The following is a 24,466-nucleotide window of genomic DNA, read 5'->3' as shown; positions in this document are numbered from 1 at the left end:
CACAGTTCTGCTTATTTACAACTGGTTAGCACTTGAATCCAGGAGTTTTTACAACATTATTCCAGATTTCCTCTATACACGTGTGACATTTGGACCAGAGCCTTGAAACAAAAAGGAAGGTGCCAATAACAGAAAGCAGTGTAGTGCTTTACATTCTCTAAAGGTGTGCTGTTTAGTGGCTGTTTTATCCTCTGTTTCCTTACTGTCTTTGCAGTGACAGCTTAGGAGTTGTCGTATGTTGCAAGGACATAATTCTCCTCATTATGTCACTGGCTGCACCTGTAAAGGTTTAGATAACACATGCTTGGAGCAACTCTGGAGAGACATCACTGTTCTTGTGACTGTTCACTGTGTGATTTACTTGGTTTTACAAAGACTTAATGTTTAGACTTATAACAATTCCACTGCTTCCTCAAATGTTATGTTTAGTCACTATTTTATGTTGTGGCACTACACGCCAGGTTGTAACAATGCTTCATAAAAATTCTCCAATGATTTTCTGCAGGAAGTTCATAATTGACCCAGTACTTTACACACTTCACGTTTTTCTGCCAAAGGGAGTGTCGTTTAGTTGTCAAATGGACTGTACTCCAAAAGATAAAAAGGTTTTAAAGGTTTTATTGCAAGAATAGTCCACAGTGGAAATGTAGTCATTATAAATGAGCTTTTTAAATAGATTTGTCAGTTGTGCGTGCTGTAGTGTATCAAACAGAGCTCCTGAGAGTCCAACAGGATGTAATGAATGGTAAAGAAACATTTACCACAAAATAAAATCTAAAAAGAAAGAAACATGGAGAATAACCTTAGGAAATTAAAGTGTTGTGTAAAACTACAGTTTATCTCTCTTTGTGAAATGTTGACTTTATTGGCATTACCTGAGATTTTGATCTTTTTGTTAGCATTGCATATAGAAGCAGAGAGTACAAAGGAAAGCACAGCTGGCCTTTCTATGACCCCCTGTGATGTTCTTATTTGCAACTTTTAATGGTGCCTGATCAAAAGCAAAATTGGATGTAATAAAGCTGCAAACTGTTTTTTTCCACCTCCACAATGGCGGAGAACACTTCAAGTGGGTTAAAGAACGGCGAGTTTGGTGGAAGGAAATCCACTGTTATCCTTTTGTGCAGAGCAAACCGTAACTTCACTGGAGGTCATTATCTCACATAATGACAGCTCCAGCTAATGAAATCTGATCCAACTAAACCTCTCCGTCGGCGAGATAGGGCCCACTGTGTGAAATATATGTGTTCACATCATTTTTAAAGTTTAGTTCACTCAAATATCGATTTTGTTCTTGTGTGTCAGTCATGAATCCATGTCCAGTTACATTATGGCCATGTCTCCTTTATTTAGTCTGACTGAACCCAGACTCATCTATAAATACAAGACTGTGGATTTGTTTTGTCCTCTCTGGTTTGAAAGAAATGTGTGCTTAGTTACTCTCACATAAAAGCAACCAACTTTACAGGCATCAAAGTCAGTTGGATTTATTTGCATATGACTCAAATGACAAAAGATTAGTTTATAAAATATAGCTGGTTCTTAACATTTTGTTTAGAATCAATTAAGCTTGATCATCATGGTAGTAAGTATTTATAGAGTAAAACTTTAGACAATTGTACTTTAAGCTGTACTCTCATGTGTAAGCTGCTTGAAAAATCTTAATCTTCTCTCCATAATAAAATGACCATTCATGGATTATAAAAAATACTGTTAAAATAATTATCTTTCATTCAGAAGCAAATGAAAAAAAATAAAGGATATTAAAAAATAATTAAAAAAGATAGTGTATTAAACTGTAATCTCCCTACCCATTACAACATCAGCTCTTCCTCCACATATGTAGACAAGGCTTTAAGCTGGTTCCAGATTTCCCAAGTGACATACATGCACACTCCCCCCACCCCCCCTTCCCCCCACACCATCAAACTCTGGTTTATTGTAATCCTCTGTACTGTTGAATTTAAAGTTAATGCAGGACACTACAAGGTATTAGCCTTTTATTGTAGATATTAGTTGGTTGCCAAAGTATTTTGCACTCAAAGTTGTTTTCCAGTATGGAATTGGACTTCCGTGTTGAAAAGTCAGTAGTGGAGCATGTGTGCTTGTCTGTCCTTGCTCCCTATACGCCCGCCAGGCATTTTGTTCCGTCAGAGCAGGTGCATATGAATATGAAACAGATCAGCACCATTTACAGGGGCTGGATCCTTGCATGCACGGTCATGTCAGAAACACTTTGGACGGGAAAACTGACATCAAAATGTTGTCTTTGGTACCATTATGGTAACAATGTCAAAAGTCAACACATGTCGTGCCATGTTGTGCACATTTATCAAAGCTGAACAAATCAGAATTTCCTCCACTTCTGAAATGGCTCGGACAATGATCTACACCAGGTGGACCTTTCCTGCTGCTTAATTATCACCGTGAGCTCACACACCCACTCACCACTCTCACATCTTTTTCTTGCCCTCTCATCACTCCAGTGTGAGACATTCCCCACAGTGGCCCAGAAATGGACCGTGAATGAGCTTTCTGCCCTCCATCTGAAAATGTGAATAAATAGATAGATAGATAGATAGATAGATAGATAGATAGATAGATAGATAGATAGATAGATAGATAGATAGATAGATAGATAGATAGATAGATAGATAGATAGATAGATAGATAGATAGATAGATAGATAGATAGATAGATAGATAGATAGATAGATAGATAGATGTGGTCCCGTGACTTCATTCTCCTGATCTGCTGCTCTCTCCCTCTCTCCCTCCCTCTACCATACACGCAACCCCGGGAGAAAACAGAACCCTCTTTAGGTCTGGTGCGCTGATGTGTTTTGTCCTCCATTCATACCTCCTTTCATCTCATCTTACTGCTGCTGGATCGATAAACTCTTACGGGCAAACCGTCGGAATGGCATCAAATCATCGTATAACGATCGTTCCGTGGATATGAAGGACGGCCAGGTGGCCTCAGATAGATGGATAGGCACCAGAGCGGGGATTGCTTCTGAGTAGTCTGCGCGCCGGCGGTCTTGTACCGTGGCGCACCACGACGCACGAAAGTGGCTGCATGTGTGCACACCGGCGATCCTTGTTGAACTCCTTCACCTCTTTTAGACCCCTAAAGACATCTGAAAATGGCTCAAGAAGAACACAAAAGTACACACACGCGTGGCAGGAAGATTTGGATTTAAAAAGCCGCCATTCAAGTGGAAATTGGCACTGTTGTTGTCGTTTTTGTTTCGCTCGTTTTCTTCTTCTGGAAGCACACTGACGCGCGGGTTTGAATATACTTGATAGATGTGACGGAGGACACATCTACCCCCCCCCCAGCTCCGCCAGCGTGCAGGACGCAGGTAATAAGCTGCCGACCCGTCCTGGTTTGGCGCAGGAGCACAGCACGCTGTGGACGCTGAGGAATGCGGAGCCCAGATCCGGACTTTTCCCGATCACCTGCGGAATTCTTCGCAGCTAGAAACAAAGTAAGTAACACTGCTTCTTGGTTTTTATTACAGACCAGACTAACAATGTTATATGTGGCAATGGAAAACCTATGTCAAGGAGTTTCCAGATTGTTATAGCAACTCAAGTCTCATTTGGGGTGTAGCTATACTATTTGGAATAACTTTTATGTTTTTTTTACTGCACCCTATAGTGCGCACATGCATTTTTTGTGATCATTTAACTTGGTGTTTTTTTTTTTTATTATTGCAAATAAGTTGTCTACATCAGTTGATAACAATGGCTTATTTTTTTTAGGAAAAAAACTGTCACGGTGAAATGTAACCCACATTTTTATTACGCAGTGTGCGAGCAGTGACAGGATCAGACAGAATCAGCGCACAGCCTGCGCGTAAAGGCGGATTTATGGTTCCGCGTTACACCAACGCAGAACATACGCGTACGGCGTACCCTACGGCGTAGGCTCTGCGTCGATTCAACGCGGAACCATAATTCAGGCTTAACCCTCTCCCTGCGTTTCCATCCCACAGCCGAGCGTCGCGTCGGGTGAGCCCAGCCGGGGCGCAATGCTGAGACAGATCCTCTTCAACTCCACCGACTCCTCGGACTTGGACCTGGTCCTCGTGGCCCACGGCACCACGGACGCCCCCGCCTCGATGAACGGCTCCCACGGAGGCTCTCTGAGCGTGGCCGCCCTGCTGAGACCCGGGGCGGGCCGGGGCGGCGCGGGGCTCCGCGAGGGCGAGCTGCACAAGCCGGACCTGGTCACATACATAGTCATGTGCCTACTGCTTTTCCTGCTGGTGCTGCTCATTGTGTTCTTCATCAACTGCCAGCTCCGGAACTCTTTCTTCGCCTCCATGCCATATGACAGGTCACTGAGAGAGGCCAGGACCTCCTACAAGTAGACCTGGAAAAGGAAAGGGAGAAAGGAGGAAGAAAAGAAAGTTGTATGGGTTAAGGATTACTCCTGCACAGCTTGTGCAAAGCGGAGTAGCTTTCTGGATGGATTTTGTGGAATCTGATCTGGAAGGGACATGTTGCCCAATTGTGTCAGTTCATTGGCCAACGGCATCATCCCTGATGTATACTACCATTTTGGAAGACTGTGGGCAGCAGAAAGATAACAGAATGATTCCAGATATAACTCGTGAGTCACAAGCACGTACTTTCTGGTCTGGTTGTACAGAAAGTACAGAGGTCGGCTGAAATCAAATGAAGCAATCTACCATTTGTGGTGAATCACCTGTGCACTCTGCAAATCAGAAACAAGTTATAAATGCATTTAACTCAGATGGGCTGTGTCAAGGCGAATCTATTTTTCTTCATGAAACCCTGACTTACTTTATGTCTACTTATAACTAACTCTAAAATATTTTGTAAGACTTTAACTTGACTGTCTTGTCTTGTGAAGCAGCCATGACATGATTTTCAACCTTATATTAATTGTATAATGATTTAGTCCATGACAAATTCGAGGCAACATCACCACATAAAGATATTGAAATGTCATCTGAACTCTTTATTTGTGTGCCTGTAAATGAACAACAATGCTGCAACTGCTGATGTGAAAGGCCAGCTGTTTATCATATAATGTGCCCTTAGACGGATCCCAGAGCTGTAAGTCTAATCAAGCCCTTTCACTTTTAATTAACCTCTCTCCTACATGTGATAGCATCAGCAGCATCCCAGAGAATGAAGACTCCAGGCTGAAGTATGATGAGCCCTGTGCGATAAACTAAATTGCTGTCTGTTCCAGTGCCACTGGTGGTGCACAAATCCTCCAATCTTGTTGCTGGAAAACATCTCTCACATACCAGGACGGATAAACTGCGCCTATCTGTGTAATCTGTTTGTGAGAGTACATGCTCACGAGTTTGTGTCCAAAGACAAGAAGAGATACTGAATTTTGAATATTCAATAATTATATTACACAAGCCACGGGGAAATGCAGAGATTCTTAAATGTTTACGTCCACTCACATGGGCTTTTAAAATTGCTTCTTTTTTTAAAAAAAGATTAATTTAAAAAAGGGTGGATTTGGTCAAATCTGTAAAACGATATATGTGCCGAGTGTTGGATGAGCACGTACCATTTAAGCCAGTTATGATACCATGACAGACAAGGTTACACCACCATTGCTTTCCCACTGTCACAGAAACTGTTTGGCATCGCGTGAGCTCTGACACTCCAGGGCCTGCTATTTATATTTCAACCACTAGGTGGAGCCCAAGGTCCTTTTATTTCAACGCACTGATGACAATATTACATGACAATGTGACCGTTACAGGAAGAGAGGACTCCCTCTTAAAACATGACTAAATCGCTCATTAACAAGAATAAAAAAGTTTAATCATGGCATGTTTATACAACAACAACAACAAACAAACCAAAAGAGAATAAGAAAAGAAACAGTTGACCAAAGTAGAGTATAAGCTAAACAAGCAGAACAATATAGCCTATTTGTCTTTCTCAATTTTGAAAAATCATTTAATGGTCTTTGTCAGAATTTGTAAAAATGTTAGAGATTGAGAAACTCCGTAATAAAGGGGAAGTCCACACCACGCAAAATTTTAATAAGCCTTCAAGGGAAAAACTTGCAGAGCGTCGAGGTGGACTTGTCAAAACAGTATCCAACATCTGAATAGATTGTCTTTGAGCATTTTAATGTTATTTCCCCTTAAATATTTGTGACATAGTTATGATATACAAATATTCAAGGGATAGTACAAGTCTTGACTAGTGACGTGTAAACAACGCAGAAGTGTCCCTTGTTGACGACAGACTAGGGCAGGGTTTCCCAACCCTGGCCCTCGGGACCCCCTGTCCTGCATGTTTTAGATGTTGCCTTGCAACATCACGCCTGATTCTAATTAATGGTCGACATCAGCTCATCATCCACGTCTGGACAAGTGTGTTGATGACACAGTCATTTTTATCAGGGTGCAATGAAGCAGGGAAACATCTAATACATGCAGGACAGGGGGGCCCGAGGACCAGGGTTGAAGACCCCTGGAGTAGAATATAAGCTAAACAAGCAGAACAATATATACTTGTGTTTCTCAATTTTGAAAAATAATATTAATGGTCTTTGTCAGAATTGTAAAAGTTTAAGAGATTGAAAAACTAAGTAATATGTGGGGTGGTAGTCTAGTGGCTACAGAGGTGGGCCTGGAGGACCCAGGTTCAAGCCCCAGAATGGCAACCAAGATGAACCACCTTGGGCTCCTGAGCAAGGTCCTAACCCCAATTGCTCCATGGTGTGTGTCTCAGATGTAAGTCGCTTTGGATAAAAGTGTCTGCTAATTGACAGTAGTAGTGGCAGTAATAAAGGGGAAGTCCACACCACGCAACATTTTAATAAGCCTTCAATGGAAAAAAAACTCTTCAGCAACTGACATCTGAATAAATTGTCTTTGAGAATTTTGATGTTATTTTCCCTTAAATATTTGTGACATAGTTATGATATACAAATATTCAAGGTATAGTACAAGTCCCGACCGGTGGCGTTGTGTAAACAATGCAGAAGTGTTCCTTGTTGGTGACAGACAGGACTCGGTGTGTGAGTGGTGAGCCGCAAGTTTATTTATATAGCACAATTCAACACAAGGTAATTCAAAGTGCTTTACATCGACATTAAAAGCGGCAAGACATAATTAGACAGTAAATAACAAATAAAATGAATGATTATGAGAAAAGAAGGTAAAATAATAAAAAGCACAAGTTGCTGAAAACTAAGGGCAGTAGAGTACCGCAGGTGCACATCTCATTCGGGGTTTTCAGAAAGTATTTAATTTAAGAGTATGCTTAAATAACAAATAAATTAAATAAAATGATAAGAAAAGAGGTAAAATAATAAAAAGCACAATTTGTTAAAAATAAGGGCAGTAGAGTACAGCAGGTAAGTATTTAGTTTAGGAGTACGCTTGAGTAAACAGTAATGTTTTTAACCCTGATTTAAAGGATCTACAGTTGGAGCAGACCTCAGGTCTACAGGAAGTTTGTTCCACCGGTGAGGAGCAGAATAACTGAACGCTGCCTCACCGTGCTTGGTTCTGGTTCCTGGGAAACAAAACAAACCAGATCCAGATGAAACTCAGGGGTCTGGGAGCCTCATAGGAACTAACAGATCAGGCATATAATTTGGTCCAAGACCATTCAGTGCTTTGTAGACCAGCAGTAAGATTTTAAACTCTATCCTTTGACTCAGTGGTTCTCAAATGGGGGTACGCGTACCCCTGGGGGTACGTGAAGGCACTCCAGGGGGTACGTGAGATTTTAAAATATACATATATTTAAAAAGTAGCATCCATGCAAAAATCCTTTAAAAATAATTATTTCATATATAATTGAGTCTAAATTCATAAAATGAATTTTATCTTCAGGAGTAGGCTATTCAACTTATTATCCTAAAACCACAGAGTATCCCCCACACCAGGATGGTTCCACCTAACCTGTCAATCACCTGGCTTCACCTGTCAATCACTTGGACCAACGATGGAGTCGTGGTTGAAGCGTAGCAGTAATATTTTTATGTTTAATAAATCAGTTACTGATGGCACAGTGCTCTTTTTTATGATTTTTTTTTTTTTACAACCAAAAGTGCTTTGCGCTGGTTAGGGGGTACTCAGGGGCGTCAATTGGGTATGGCAAGGTATGGCAGCCGCCACACCTTGGCTTCAAGGGAAAATGTAAATGTTTTTTTTTTTAATACTTTATGGAATTACTGTGTCTATTTGTATTGATTATTCTATTACTTAATACATATAGAATAACTACAAATGCAAATCAGAACAACATGATCGATTTCACTAGTTATTATACACTGCAAAAACTGAAAATCTTAACAAGAATATTTATCTTATTTCTAGTTAAAATGTCTAATTTTTAGTAAAAAAAAAACTCATTACATTTAAGACAAGACTCAAAAACAACCATTTTCACCTGTTTCAAGTAGATTTTCCCTTAAAATAAGTGGAAAAATCTGCCAGTGGAACAAGATTGTTTTGCTTGTAATGAGAAGATAAATCTTGTCCCACTGGCAGATTTTTCTACTTATTTCAAGGGAAAATTTACTTGAAACAGGTGAAAATGGTCAAATAACAAGTTATTTTTCTGGTGATGACTCTTGTTTTAAGTGTAATGAGATTTTTTGACTAAAAATTAGACATTTTAACTAGAAATAAGACACATATTCCTGGTAAGATCTTGAGTTTTTACAGTGAGCGAGACTGCATTTGAAAAAGTTCCAATTTTCTTGACCACACAGATAAGCTACATATCAGACTTGTGTGATGAGTATTTGCTGGACGTGTTGATTGATACTCTAGTTAAGTTCTGTGACTCGTCACCTTGCCATACCTTAGCTTCCACTGAATTTACGCCACTGGGTAGGCTACATCACTGAAAAAAGGTTGAGGACCACTGCTTTGACTCACTGGAAGCCAGTGTAGCGATTTCATGACCGGTGTAATGTGGTCCTAAAGCCTGTCAGGTGCAGCTGCCCGAGGACTGAGGACTGAGGAAGAGGGTTGAGGACTGAAGGTTGGGGGTTGAGGGCTGACTCCTCCCCGACCAGGGCTGTCACTTTTTTTTATGGTTCCGCGTTAAATCGACGCAGACCCTACGCCGTAGGGTACGGCGTAGGTTACGCGGCCACGCGCGCCGTACGGTGCGCGTCGCCGCGTACCCTACGGCGTAACCGCGTTGGTGTAACGCGGAACCATAAATCATCCTTAAAAAAGCAGGAAGCCCGCCGCGCTTCCCCGTTCACACACAGGGTTCAAAACTTTACCAAACTCCAAGCCTGCATGGAAAGCACTATTTTGGAAGAACCGCTGACTCGAGGCGCACCATTAAGACCGACCTCGTAGTCTTTCGAGGTTTGAAACAAACCAGTGGACAGAAGATAAGGATAAGCTTTCTTTTTTTTTGTTTTTTTTTTCTCCTCTCTCCAACTTCACCTTTTCTCGGTAGCGGTGAGATTAGCCCGGAGCTAAGGCGCTGCGCGTTTACGCAGCGCTGCTTTTGGAGGGTAATACCAACACGCTTCAGCGTTTTTGAAGGTGTTAAATGCAGTTTGGGTTTTGTTAAGGTTTTCTCCTGGGCCTGCAACAGGTCGTGTTCGTGCCTGAGCTTTGAATTTCCCTCCTTCAGGGCTTTGGTGAAGGGGGGGCTGGTCTGTCTGGCAGACCCCCAGACCTTTAGCCACGCTGTGCTAATTGTCGCTAGCTCGGGGAGTCTCCAGGGAAATCCCACTTTTTTTTTTAAGGAACCTTGTCGTGCTTAAAGTGACGAGATTAAACCGCTACACGTGTTTAATTGGAAAAGAAACGGATTAATTTATTAATATGGATCAACAACACACTGGAAACTCTGCCTCGGCTGGTCCCAAGAAAGACAAGAAGTCCAAGAAGAGCTACGAGGATGGAGATGGGAAGAAGAAATTTGTGAGTATCTCACTAGTTTCACGACCGAGCCCCCTAAAAGTATCGCCTTCACCAAGACTTCACTCGCAGCTTTTTAGTCCATGGGCCAGAGCCAAAAAAATCACTTGTCGGTACCACTCAAGGTGACAAAACTTTCTGATAGTCTTTGAAAATATCTGTCTGTAGATGATATTCTGGTATAACCCTTCCTGAGTGGCAGCTGGATCAGAGTCTCACAATGACATGTAACAATGATATAGTATGGGTATATTATACATTTCCTAAATCCTTATGGTCCTGTGACTATTCCAGTTTTTGTATTTTGTGTCTCTGTTGTTCCTAGATGACACAGGGTAAAAGATAGTATATCATTTAGGCGAAAATTGTGTAAAAATGTATGTTGTTTATAGTTTAAAGAGCGTCAGTGACCTCTATGTTGGTCAGAAAGATTCACATCTTAGCTTGAATGAATGCTTAAAAGGTCCCCTTTAAAATTATACCAAAGACAATATTGTGAAACATTGACAGATATCCTGTACATGAGTCTAAACCAGGATATGCAGCAGCAGCTAAAGTGTAATTTTCTGACTAGGGTGGCTACTGTAACTATGATACAGCTGCCACTCAGGAAGGGTTATAATACCAAAATATAATCGACAGATATAGATATTTTCAAAAATTATAAGCAGGTTTTGTCACCTTGAGTGGTACTGATATCTGGTCTGGCCCATGGACTACTTGAGGCTTTTCTTCCTCTCAGGTTTCAAGTAAAGCTGCGAAGCCCAGACTGACACCATACCTGTAATTACGCTCTCCCTCTAAAGCTGTTTACCAGCTGTCAGAGCTCAAAATGTTGCCCTGTTGTGTTCACGATCCAGGTCAAAGTACCTGTATATAAGGACATGGGTGGCTCCTTGATTATGCAGACTTCGATTCTGCAATAATCATTAAGTTGTTTGCATTCCTTACGAATTGCAACAGGTCAGTACATGACTTAACGTTTCTACAAGCACTTGTACCATCATTTCAGGCTGTTCAGTCCTGCAGGGGGGGATGCATTTCTGCATGAAACAAAAACATCAAGTTATGTGTCAAATTAATTAACCGACATTCTTTTGAAAGGCGTTTTTGAAGTAACTTAATCAAACATGCTGATGTTTGTCGTCAGTCAGAGCAAACTCTTGTGTAACTTTACCCTTGAGTCATGGCTGGCAACAGGTGAAAACTGATATTGTACACAGTGGCACATGGTAACCATAGAGGATACGTTAGAAAAAGTCATATTACAGGAATGAAGACTTGCTTTCATTTGCAACAGTTTTATCAGGGCTGTTCTTGAGAACTTTTTCACATTGGTAGTTGCACTACGTGGACTTGAGTCTCATTGCATCAGTGTCTGTCAGTAGGAGTTGATTGGACTTGTTAAATGCCCAGTTTTAATGACAAGAGCTGACATGTTTGCACCGTTTACACAACTATGCACAGTTTATGCTACTTTGAATAGCTGTATTTGTTATTTTTCGCAATGGCTAAAATGTACATAGGATTTAACAGTGCTGTATGTAAACAGTCACAGACAGAAACCAGTTGTGCAATGCACTGAGACAACTTGCCCATTAGCATTTAGCTTTAGGGTAGATACATGGATGCCAGCATGTGCAGCTGGCCATAGAAATAGATATATTTGAATTCAATACCACACTGACTCGTAAATGTGAACACATTTTGGTGTATTTGTATTTGTATTACACGGTAGTTGGAGTTAAAAATTCTTCATGTCAATTGTGTACTGGATTTAGAGCATGACATCTGCTGCAAGCTCCCACACCCCTCCCAGTTACTCATATATGACTTCATCATTTTCCTCTTTCACTTCTGTCTTGGCATACTAGTGGCAAGAACACAAAGGGCATTTAACACTTAAGTGTGAATCAGCTGCATTCAGTTTATTTGGAATTTTTTGTAAAAAATCATGAATGTCTACATTGTCTCATCTGTGAATTTGTCAGTTTTTTTTTAGTCATTACTTTGCAAAGTCATAGATTTTAGAGGGATTTGGGATCATCTCATTGGAATGACTGCAGTAAAGTCTGGTTTCTGGAAAATACAGTGGCTCTTCATAACCTCCCATAATATATAACCGTTTTTTGTTTTGCTTCTTTATTTCACAAAAAAACATTTGCTTTTTACTCCCGCTAATCACATCTGACTTCATCAGATGTTTCCTTCCCCTTATGAACCATGTCTGTAATTACAACTAGCTCTATCACACAAAAACATACTGGATTCCTGTAATGCTCCCCTGCTGTGGGTAAGCATGTCTGTAAGCCAGATCACGTGTGTGTCTCAGTTTGCACACTGGCTGCCCTTTGGCAAATGTTACCTGCAGTTAAGTGTAAGAGGAATGATTAACTATGATTCACTGTGCTTACAAGGCCACGAGAATGCAAACATAAACCAAGAATTTTCTTTTGCTTGAGACTAAAACCAGGGCATTTTGGCCGGGCTCCCTAAGGAGCCGTCTGTGTTATTCAGGTCCAGAGAGATGGGCAGGATCAGCATCCATAAATGCTGTTGACAGAAACATGCATGCTGTCTAAACCCAGCAGGCAAGCACAGTGGGGATTAGCTAGGGATCACTGCCTTGGACAATTGTTTGGATCACAAGGTGAATTCTAAATCACAGATTTTGGCTTGAGGTGGTGTTTTTTGGTGTGTCTAATGTTGTATCTTCCTCCCACTAAAACCTAGATGCCTGTAAATTTCCTTTTTATGTTTGTCAAGACTAAGAAGTTTTTAGGGCCTTACATATAATATTAAATAGGTGACCAGGAGCGCACACTGATTCATTATTCAGATTGATGCTCACTTTGAGTATTTATTTGATGTGACAGAAATAAGTGAAGAAAAGGTGCTTTATTGGAAATTTGGTAATATTCAATAGTATATGTAAGCACAAAGATTAAGTGGTAAATGTATGAAATGTATGTATTATCTGAGCCTGAAATATGCCTCACTGAACACCATATACGTCTTATTACAATACAAGTAGTCTCTAGGTAATTTCCAGAGACTCAGAACATGACCCCCGAGCAATTATTACATAAACATAACATAAACAATGGCAGGTAAAAATCCCCCCAGTGGGAGAAATACCTTAAGCCAAACAGTGGCAAGAAAAAAACTCCCCTTTAAGAGGGAAGAAACCTTGAGCAGGACCTGACTCATAAGGGGGGCCCTCCTGCCGGAGGGCAGCCGGGTAGAGCAGGAAAAGAGAGATGAGACGGAGCTTGCATCATGCTTCTTGAATTGTTTAGTCTTATTCAATACTACACACACAGCTTGTGAAAGGTAGTGCAAAAGCAGGAATCAGTTTTACAACATAAATTACATGCTGTACTGTGAAAAAGTCTTGGGAAACTTCTAGTTTTCTTGTTTATTTTATTAAAGTTTGAATGACATCCATATTTACTGGGTCCGGGGCGTAGGGGACATTGTTTATTGATTTATGGTTCCGCGTTACAACAACGCAGAATGGTGCGCGTCGCTGCGTACCCTACGCCGTACCCTACGCCGTAGCCGTGGCAACGCCAGCCGGACCGCTGCTCTCCGCCCTCGTCGGAGAGCACCGTAGGCTCTGCGTCGATTTAACGCGGAACAATAATTTTGGCTTTAGAGGGGGAACATCATAGGAGAACGGACCAGAAGAATATAGCGTGGATTTAAAAATAAAAGTTAAGCACTGAACTACATTAGTCTCCCGTCTGGGCCATTGCAGACTGTCTGAGCATGGCATGTTACTAAAACCAAACATACCCGCCGCCTCTTTCTCCCCCCTTTAACGTGCGCAGCGCATGGATGTATGGCGCAGCGTCAGCGCGTTGTGTCGCATTAAATGTGGTCCGGGCATAATACGAGGCTTTGAGCTGGTGAAATTAAACGAAAAAATAAATAAATAAATAAATAAATTAAATGATTCCTCGAGGCAGAGAAAATTCCTCGATCATTTTTTGTAATCGAATTACTCAAATTATTCGAGGAATCGTTTCAGCCCTAATACATTCATATATAATCGTAAATTGTAGGCTATAATTACGATAAAATGTGCATTGTGCCAGTGTAGGCTAATTCTTACTTTACAACTGTCCTGAACGCATCGGGGCTGTGAGCCAACGCTGATTGGCTGTAAAACCTGATTTATGGTTCCGCGTTAAATCGACGCAGAGCCTACGCCGTAGGGTAAGGCGAAGCCTACGGCATAGGGTACGCGGCGACGCGCACCGTACTTGCGCATCGCCACGTATCCAACGCCGTAGGCGCTGCGTTGGTGTAACGCGGAACCATAAATTAGCCTTAACAGTTACAGCCAATTTGCCGACTCGGCAAATTTGCGGCCATGAAGGAGATGAGCGCTAAACTTTAAAAGAGGACTAAGCATGTACAAAGTTTTATGGAAGAGTCAACTGCCATTGGTGAGTCAGTGTAACCTTCATAAATAATTTCTTTATCAGAATGTTGTGGTAGCCTCGACCACCTGCCTATTTGAATGTGCTTTGTGTTGTTGTCAACTAAACCGCCGAGTCTATTCTCTGTTATAGAGCTCAGAAATGATGTTATAGACCACTGTGTCTATATCTATCTAAATAGATTGTGTAATTTTTTTTTTTTTTGTATTTAAGCTGTATCAAAGATTGGAACTGAGTCAGTCGGTGACTATCTGAGTTTTCAGCGCCATGTGATTGACATCTGTCAGGCCTATGTGTGTGTGTGTGTGTGTGTGTGTGTGTGTGTGTGTGTGTGTGTGTGTGTGTGTGTGTGTTCTTCTGAACAAGTTTGTGACTTTACTCTGCTTTCTGCAGCATAGGCCTATAGGCTTGCTTGGCTCAATAAAAGTGAGAATAAATGTTGTTTGATGGGTAGGATGAGGTGTTGAACGTTAAAATGACTATCATAAGGGCCCATCGAGAATGCTCCGCCCCCTCTGTACTGAGACCCACCCTCCGCCACTGGTGTGCAGACAAGGTAAAAAAAAAAGATAAATGGTGTTGTATTGGGTGGCCCTGCGATGGACTGGCGACCTGTCCAGGGTGTAACCCCTGCCTCTCGCCTGAAAATAGCTGGGATAGGCTCCAGCAGACCCCCGTGACCCTGCAAAGGATAAAGTGGGTATAGATAATGGATGGATGGATGGATGGATGGTGTTGTATTGGTGTATTGTACATCAGGCTTGTTTAGGAGACTCTGCAAATGTCACCAAGAACATCAGCGGTTTAGTTTGTTGCAGGTTTCACGTGACAGAGGTGGATGATCGTTGAGCTCCTGGAAAGATTGATTTCAACACGGTGACGTGGCTTTTTTTTTTCTTATTTTTTTCACTTCCCCCTTTAAAGAGAATTGAGACGATGTGAGGTGCTTTTGCTTCATTTTTTAAAGTCATTAAGAATTTGATTAATTGCATAGATAAGCGCACCTTCTTTCAAGCATGACATCTTGTGTCTGCCTAATTTTGTGCACAGCAGTGTGTCTACATCCTGGGGGAACCACCTCAGCACAAGTTTAATTTACTGTACTCTCTGCAAGTCAAGTCAGCTAGCTCTCAACTCTTGAGTCACTCTTCCGTCTTCAAGTGGGAGTTTGCTTTTGTGCACAGTGGTTTTCCTTTGCATCTTTTTACACACATATGCTCATGAGTACCCACCTAGGCCCAAGCAGATGCACAGTTTCTTGTTGTGTTAATCTCGGTTTAAGAGCAGCATACTGAAAAGTGAATAGTTGGAAGTACTGTGCTATCATGAAACCAGAGTGGAATGGACTTATTGGTAGGGGCCGCTTGGCTCAGGCTGAATGGATGTATTTACGAGAGCGAAGCTGAACAAGAAAAGCAAGTGAACCATCCATGAGCAGGGATTGGCAGAGAAGCTGAAGACAAAGGGACACTGGGAAACAACGCAGGCAATCAACACATGCACATGAGGATATGAAGGAAGGTTAAAACATATGACTGTGTTTTTGCACTCAACAATAATAAGCTACATGTTGAGTGTACCTTTTTAAGTTATCCAGTTTATTTGACAAACATTGAACTAAATCGGGTATTAATGACTTCTGCCAACCACTTCTTGTTCAAGTATTTTGCAAGTATCTCAAACATGCTGCATCTGTGCTCACACTGCAAGTTAGTGGCTTCAATTTAGGGTTGTGCTGATTGCTTGTTAGGTGACCTGTTGACCATTAATTATTTTTCTCTCTTGTGCTCAATTGCACAAACCATGTTCATAGCAGCTGAGCCTCACACTGCTGCACACTAGTATACCGGGGAACATTTTACTTGGGTAAGAAGACCCAACGACCGCAATTTGTCAGGGGAAGCACACCAGGTTATAAAGCAGAATTTCTAATGCCCCTGACAGCATGGTACAAAAGAATGGAAGACTGATAATTGACTGTTTCTATGTTACTGATGCCGATAACCAATAAGTAAAATTTTCATATTCAATATCAACTTGATATACTGTATACTGCAGTTTGTGCACCCATGAGCATGACAAATCTAAAAGGCAGTGATTTAAAAATATTTTAGTAGCTCTGTCCAAAAAATTAAACATAACACATCAAACACACAGCAAAGAGGCAAATATAATTCAATCATTTTACATAGAATTCAGTAAAGCAAGTGCATTGATATGTCAAATCACACAATTAAAACAAGAATGAATCTCTCAAGAAAAGAGTTAAAAAGAAAGTTTATCTGCAAGTGACAAAAAAAAACTCATATTTAATGGGTCCAATTTTAGATAAATTACTTTTTTGATCTGGAAAAATATATATATCCCCCCCCCCCAACCACATTTTGGCAAAAACCTTTATTTTGACATGTTTGTCGTGCTTGGAATCTGTGTGTGAATGTTTGACGAATATATATATATATATATATATATATATATATATATATTTTTTTTTTTTTTATTTATTTATTTTTTTTCTGAATAAATAAAAATTGTGACAGCAGCTGGCTGTATTGTGCATCTTTAAGACAGTTACCCCTCCGCTCGAACAGAATGAGGACAGACAACCAGCAATGAAAAAGTCAATGTGAGATTGCTTTGCAATCCCACAAAGCAACTGGGAGACACCGTAAGCGTTCAATGAAACACAATACACTTTACCACAGTTTGCATAAGTGGCAGGGCTGTAATGGATCAGATGATTTCTGGATCAATAAAGTTTAAACAGGCAAGCATTATTTTGTTTTCCATTCTTCAATTATTATAGTCAATTATAATTTTGCATTCCGCATTAAACATTAAAATCTATTATTGTAACACTTAAAACAAAAATAATAATCAACTGCTGAAATGTTTAAGTAATGTTATAGTAAAACATTGCCAATTTAGTAGTGCAAAGAGTAGCAGTTGTAGCAGTAATGCCTGTTTAAATTTGACACTTTCTTCTCTTTTGTCTTCTCTAAAATGATAACACTCATTAAAGAAAAACACCAAAAGATTACTCAAAATTGCTATTAAGAGGTGCGGGCCAGGCCTCTGCTATTCAGCATTTCTAAATTACATTCAGCTATCTCACGTGAACATAAACCATACAACTTATTTGGACCAGAGACATTTTGCTGTGTGTACATTACATGAAGTTTGAGATTACAACAAAAAAACAATAGATGGTCCCGTGAGTCGGTTCAGGTCTTGTCGGCATATTACACCACTGTAGAGGTCTGGGGAGGTATTTTCTTTCAATCCCAATCACTACTGCTGCGGAAAGTGTGTTTTAAAAAAAAATAAATAAAAAATGCAAGTAGCACCCATTGTTTATATGTCTTCTCTTTATTCTTTTGTTGCGTTCTTCTTTTTCGGCTCCTTGTATGCTGCTCGCTGTTTGCGAACAGCAAAAATTGTGCATTACTACCTCCTCATTGTTGCCTATGCAACCTTTTTAGTTAAATGTTCTTGTGCGGCACTACAGTGTAATGAAGACACACTTGAGTAGGTTGTTGGCCCTGTTGGAGATTCTTGTCGGGTGGATTTACCCTGAACTCCTGTTAGCAGAGATGCGTTTACTGTGATTGTTTTGTCCACCACCCTTAAATAACGCATAAATCGCACACAAGATAGTTTATGCTCTCATAAAGGTGGGATTTATGGTTTATAACCTGTAAGGTGATTTATGTATCTACATTAAACCAATGACTATATCTGCTGCTGCACCCTGATGTGCACTTCCTATGCCTTGGTTCAATGTGGACTGTTAACAACAGATCAGTGAAAGTGGTCCCATGCTGATGACTTGGAAGATGATGACCCAGGCTTTTCAAGGCCCTGCTGTTCTGCATATTAGATTAAAATTACATTACCTTTTACTTAGCATACGGTTTTATCCAAAGTAACTTGCATAAAAGAGTAACACAGTCAAGCAAAAAGACAGTTTCAGTATGCAAAAAGTGCAGATGGACACCACAGAGATTTAAAGGAATCATGATTATTTGTTTATTTTATTGACAGCGGTCTGTACAGCTGAACAACAATTTTATACACATTTAAAAGAAACAACATTTTTATCAACTTTTCTGACACATTTTCCAACAAGCGCACTCTGTCAGCTTGTGTGTGTACGTACATGTGCACGTTTCAGGGTGGAACTCGTTAAATTTCATATTCGTTTTGGGTGTAAAGTTTTTCATTTTCATAGAATTATTGTTAGGAATCAATATTGAATAATTGCAAATTGTCACTTTTGATAATGGCAAATTGAGTTTTTCCTTTTCTATCAGCCCTAGTTAAAATGCTTTGAAATTAAATTCATGAATTTTAATACTTGTCATGTACCGTCAAGTGAGATTAATGACTTGTCGTCCAAATATATGAAGTTCAGCATGATGGATTCTTCTTCCAAATATCTTAAGTGTAATAATTAACATGCAAAGAAGTGTCAGCTTGCTTTGTTCCTACTGTATACTTCAGATGAGTGGAGTAGCTGCTTTCTGTGAAACCTCGTCTGACTGCATGTCATAGCTGAGTTTTGTAATAAGATTTTTGACCGGTTTGTTAAAGCAGGAACACAGTGGAATACCGAGCATTGCGCCTGTGATTACCTTAGTAAGAAAAGTATGTGACTGTCACCTTGGTATTTGTTTATGTCTTAAAGCAATACAAAGGAACTTGGGGAATTATTAGCTCAGCAGGTGTCCTATTGGTGTGGTGGAGGTTGACACTTTTAACTCTTGTTTGGACTCTTACTCAGTCACTCTTATTGTCTTCTGTCTCCTTAAGTCCCTTAGTGTCCTCTTCTGTTAGCTGGGTTCATCAGTGCTGATATGTGACATAGTATTGTAGTAGTTTCACAAGAAACGACTATGACACGAGTTCGAGTTACTTGGCTTGCAGTCAATAGGGATGGTACATCCTAAAAGTATTCAAATATTCCTTCAAGTGAAACTGAAGTTTACCGTGCCTGTGAATCATTCAACTTCTAGTTGATATACTTAGTGATATACAATCCCTCAATTACTGTGTACACAGTGTGTAGTGTAGTGCTCTGTATAGGATTTTACCTGAAAAGTTAGAATGGGCAAGGGACAACACATTAACGTACTGAAAGTTTGATTTTAAATTTCAATTGTTGAAAATAAATAGCATAAAATGAATGAATTAATCCCTGTGAGAGTTTCTTTTGTATAGTTTTGAGACTTCTCAGTGGGGTACTTTGTCATTGGGTCCTTATGATGTTGGTCACAGTATGTTGACGTGGAACCATAAATCAGCCTTTAGTCACCTCGTCTTCACACAGGAAGATTTAATTGAATTCTAAACAGGTACACCACAGTTATTTACTCAGATTCCCCATCATTTCATATGTTACAAGAAATCGCAACACTGAATTTTCACAAATAAGAACATAAGTTGTATATAAATAACATGTATGCACTATTGCTGGCTCAAGGAAGGACCGTGCGTCTTCTGAAGGTGTCGTTGAACAGCTTCAGGTGCATTGCTTGGAAGATCTGAAACCATGCACAGAAGAAAAATGTATTACGGTACTAATAGAACACTGGAGCCACCAGGGCCCGGGGCTCCTCACCGGTCCGGTCCGTGAGCAGCTCCGGCAGCTCCGTATGCGGCCCCGGTGCTCCGGAGCTAAGCTAAATACTTAGCCCATGCAAAGATCATACTTGTAGACAAAAAAAAAATCACTTACTGCTGACTCGTGTGCAGTTGCCGGGTCCGTGCTGTTGGAACTGATCCTTTTATGAGGGTAAATGTCGATGCAAAACCTCATTTTAACTGTCCCTCGCTGTGGAAACAGCCACCGTTTCTAAACAATGGCTGAAGCTCCAGCCGGCGGAGTTGGTTGTTGGCGTGGTTTCAGCAGCGGAGGCCGACCTATGGAAATCAGCTCCTGTCGTTACGTAAGGACAGGAGCTGATTCTGAACGGCTCGTAGAAGTCACATGACACTGGAAGATTCAGCCGGGCGGGGGGTACAGACCTTTCAGAATTTCATGGGATTTCATCTTTTCTGTGTTGGCAGGGTGAGGGGAGACCACTTTATATATGTTAAAACAAGAAAAAATGTGTTTTTCATAATAGGTCGTCTTTAAACCATTGCAAAGATGTAATGCAATAGAGACAGCCTTGTTTCAATTGGTGAGGAATTACGCGTTATGTTTTCAGCACTTAGAACAAGTGATTTGTAAGACATTTAATCTCAGTAGATGTGTCATTCCTGTCGCTGACATCGATTGAGTGGTCCATGACTACATGTCATGTTTTACAAGTTACATCTTTGCTAGTAAGTTTTAAATGAGTAAAGCGTCTTGATCCAGACAGCATGTGGTTTAAAATAAATATGATATCAAAAGTGATTCCTTTCTATTGCCAGATCTCATAAATCTGTAACAGCTTTTCTGGCATGCTCAACAAACAAGCTCTGGCTGTTTAAATTCTGTCATATTTTGAGATGAGGCATGTAAAAAGAAAAAAAAAAGCCAAGGACTTTTCTGTGAGCATGGAGCTGATAAGGCTTGCCAAAGTACTCAAATGTTGTTTAATTCCCCTGAAGGTAAACTTTGTGAATTGTTGACATGCATTTTAGCCGGTAGCTAATAGTAGATCTTCCTCATTGGAATCCATTGTTCAAAACATGATGTTATATGGCAATAATGGGCCTTGATTGTGGAGTTGTACTCAAATGTCTGACTGTTTTGTCTACTCTGTTTTCCATCTGCACCATCCTTCTCATCAACCAAAGGGTTGTTTTCTTCCTGCAGCTAAAGCCTGGGAGGCTACAGTCTCATGATGCATAATCTTTTTAATAATATTTAGAATGATAGTCATAGGAAAATTAAGCTGTTATGTAGATTGCCTTAAAGTCTTTACTTGTAACAGGCTTATCTATATAATTATCTTTTTGAGTTCCTCAGGTGACTCTCCTGTGGTTGCTCTGGTCCGTGTTTAGTGTGCTGCACAATGATGCCAAACTTCCCAGTGGCAGCTTTTCTCTCTAGCTGGACTGAGTGGAAGTCAAAAATATCCGAAATGTCCCTAATACTAATTAAGGCTGATTAGTTAGTTTGAAACATGACTAATACAACTTAAAAAAAAATCTTTCCAGGGTATATGAAAACAATTATCAAACCTTTTTTTGATTGGTTCGTTCTGTCGCATACTAAAATAGCATGCAGGTTTACATGAGACAATTGCCTTCAATATAATGACTTTTCATCAGGAACGAAGCATTGTTTCATTGAGCTGGAAGGGCTTGTGCGTGTGTGTGAGCTAAACCAAAACAAACATTGTACTCTCCCTTTCCTCTGCCAAATGACGCAACAGGCAGTTTTTGTGTCAGTGGTGTGCTGTTTACGCACAAATTCACATCTCCAGTCTGCATTTGTTACTGCTCTGCTGTTTTCTTGTTAGTTACAGAGAGGTTATATTTGAAGCAGAAGTCATTTGTTGTCATGCTTGCTCAGAAAAGTTGTTTCATATGTTGCTTTTGTCCATATTTTTGGTGTTACTGAAAATATTCTCCTGAAGTGGTTTTAATCTGCTGATACTGATGGCCAGATTACAAGTTGTCTAGGTTGTTCAGGTTAAAGTAAATACGTATTTTGACATGTTAAACTGGATTTCAGTGGATAGATGTCCAGACATGAAGCAACCTCAACATTTACATCTACTGTGGCCTTCATTATACTCACTTATCAACTGTTCTGCTCTTACTTCTTTCTTTTTTTTCTTCCACTTTACACTCACTAACACAAATAGCACGCATGCACTGATACGTCAGTGTTTCCTCACTACCATATTATTTCTCAAATTTAGAGGGCTGTGACAGGAAGTTGTGCAAAAATAGCGAACAGGATGCTTCCTTATTTCTCTCTGTTATGGCTTAACCTTATCTCTTTCATTCTCCTTTTCCATAAATTGTCAAGAGGGTACCACTGGACCTGTAAATATGTTGACCTTCTTTCAGGCCTGGATCTTTACAAGGCTCCTGGTACTAAAACATACTCCAGGGATTGACTGAACCAAATGCACAGTTTATGAAACATTCTCAAGATTATATGTGTAAAGCTGTGTTACTGGATTTGAATTTAAACGCCTAAAATAAGTTGTGAAATAAGTCACTAAATGTGTAGATGCAAGGTTTAAAGCAACATATAACAACATTTGTATTCCAAATCTAAATCTTGCATGACCAGCTGTTTTGTATGTTGCAGATGGTGTAATTCAAACCGTACAGTTTAAATCCTTCATTATATAAAGTGTTGCTATCTTTAAATATATATAGAAAGAGAGAGAGACACACACAAAAATACTTGCGAATCTGACGTTTTTACTTTCTTGCCGTATTAAGTAATTCCCTGCATAATTCTACTATGACTATACAATAGTGGTAATCTGTTATCTATCTCGTACGTCCACCATTGTTGTTCATACCTGCTCCTTCCTATTCAGGGTCAGCGACTCTGCTGGAGCCTATCCCAGTCTCTGGGTAAAAGGGAGGGTTGGGCTGAGAGAGGTGAAGGTCTCCAATCCATTGCATGGCCCCCTGTTATTCATTTATTTTTGTTTACCTTTTCGGGCTATTTTTGAGGGCACTTGTAGGAATGGTAACCCAGATGATGTGAAAATCAGATTTTTCTCAGTTTTAGTTATTCATTTGAAAGATTTTAAAATGGTATATGAACATGTCTCATCCTAAACATAGTTGTTATTTGATTGTTAAAATTTGCACTGGGTTGTACTGTTATTTTTTTATTTTATTTTTTTTTCCATCATGAAGCCAATTGCAAAATGGAGATCTGAAAGTGTTGGAAAGTTGGAAGTGGTTCTTTGCATATAAGCGTAATTTGTATATCTGTTGAAGAGTCAGCAGAGTGCTAAATAGACAGACCTGACTAATCCTCATAGTTATGACTGCTCGTGTGTGTGTGTGTGTGTTGTGTCTGTGTGTGTGTGTGTGGCATGTGCCGTGTGCCGTGTCTGGGGGGCTTAGTTAGGATTATAGTGTCAGTCCTTGTAAGTGACTCTCTGTCTTTCCTTCAGAGATTACAGCTAATCTCAAAATGGCTGTGTGCCTACACCATTTTTATTTTTTAATTAAAAGGAGAAAAAAAAGCACTGTCCCCATGGTATGGTGTATGTGTTGCATTTAAAAGTAAAAAAGAAAAAGGCAGATGGAAGTGATACTCTGCATTATTGGGATCTCTGTATTATTATACTTAGTAGTATGTGTTCAGGTATTTTGTTAACCAGTTATGTGGGATCAGGCTAACATTTTGAGAAATGTATTAAACTTTTGCTGTTAGCGAGGCATAACTGTTGTGTGCTAACGGATGCTCAACTGCTTGTGGGGAAATATGTGTTAGTGGAACTTTGACTATGTTTAGTGGATATATCGCCTGAGACTTTTTTTTTAAATTTCATTTACAAAGCTGAATTGAAATGACTCAGGAGTGTGTGGTAAACTGAGGTTAGTGAAGTGCGCAAAAATGTGTAATGCAAACATGTTGTTTGATTAGTTTTTGTATTACAAACAAAAAAGCAAATCATTGGCACTAATCACAAACTATTTGTCAAAGGTAATATAATAGTAGTGAGAATAGCTTTGGTGAATATTTTTATTGTGTAGTGAGATTTCAGGTGGATGTAACTTAACAATGTTAAAACACTTTTTGCAGCCAGCATCGTAAAATACAGAGTTATGATGCTTCTTGACATCACCGACACGATATTTAATCTACTTGAAGTAAGATACAAAATTAGCTGAATGTTACAGAGCATGTTTAAGTTAATTTCAAGTAGAGAAACATCACTTTGAAGCTATTGGATACACGTGTATTGACTCATTAATTTGTTCTGCTTGATCTCTGATATTGATGACCTGTATTGAATACTTATTGCTTATTTGAGCAATATGATTATGCATTTTAATTGTAACTTTATTCAGTTTATTTTGACATTCAAAGGTCTTGATTTTCAGGTTTGATTACTCAGGATACATTAAACCCCTTTTTGAATTATCAGTCAGTCTTCACTCGTTCCAGTTTTAAAACAGA

The 24,466-nt window shown here is 39.9% G+C and overlaps 2 protein-coding genes across 2 annotated transcripts in view; both read left to right on the top strand.

The window, feature by feature from the left end:
* The first annotated feature begins 2,823 nt into the window (after window positions 1-2,823).
* On the top strand, window positions 2,824-5,227 carry LOC133447578 (small integral membrane protein 32-like). The gene is made up of 2 exons (XM_061726288.1): window positions 2,824-3,490; window positions 4,001-5,227. The coding sequence occupies exons 1-2, from the start codon at window positions 3,428-3,430 to the stop codon at window positions 4,376-4,378; spliced, it is 441 nt and encodes a 146-aa protein (XP_061582272.1). The 5' UTR covers window positions 2,824-3,427; the 3' UTR covers window positions 4,379-5,227.
* A 3,999-nt stretch (window positions 5,228-9,226) lies between these two features.
* LOC133447359 (protein diaphanous homolog 1-like) overlaps window positions 9,227-24,466 on the top strand; it is a 92,836-nt gene continuing 77,596 nt past the window's right edge. The window contains exon 1 of the mRNA XM_061726032.1: window positions 9,227-9,919. Coding sequence (XP_061582016.1) covers window positions 9,821-9,919 — 99 coding nt within the window. The 5' untranslated portion in view covers window positions 9,227-9,820. The remainder of the gene's footprint in view (window positions 9,920-24,466) is intronic.

Source organism: Cololabis saira, chromosome 7 (genome assembly GCF_033807715.1).
Source record: "Cololabis saira isolate AMF1-May2022 chromosome 7, fColSai1.1, whole genome shotgun sequence".
NCBI classification, from domain to species: domain Eukaryota; kingdom Metazoa; phylum Chordata; class Actinopteri; order Beloniformes; family Belonidae; genus Cololabis; species Cololabis saira.
The sequence above is the reverse complement of the archived record's forward strand: the minus strand, read 5'-3'. Positions and strand labels throughout refer to the sequence as shown.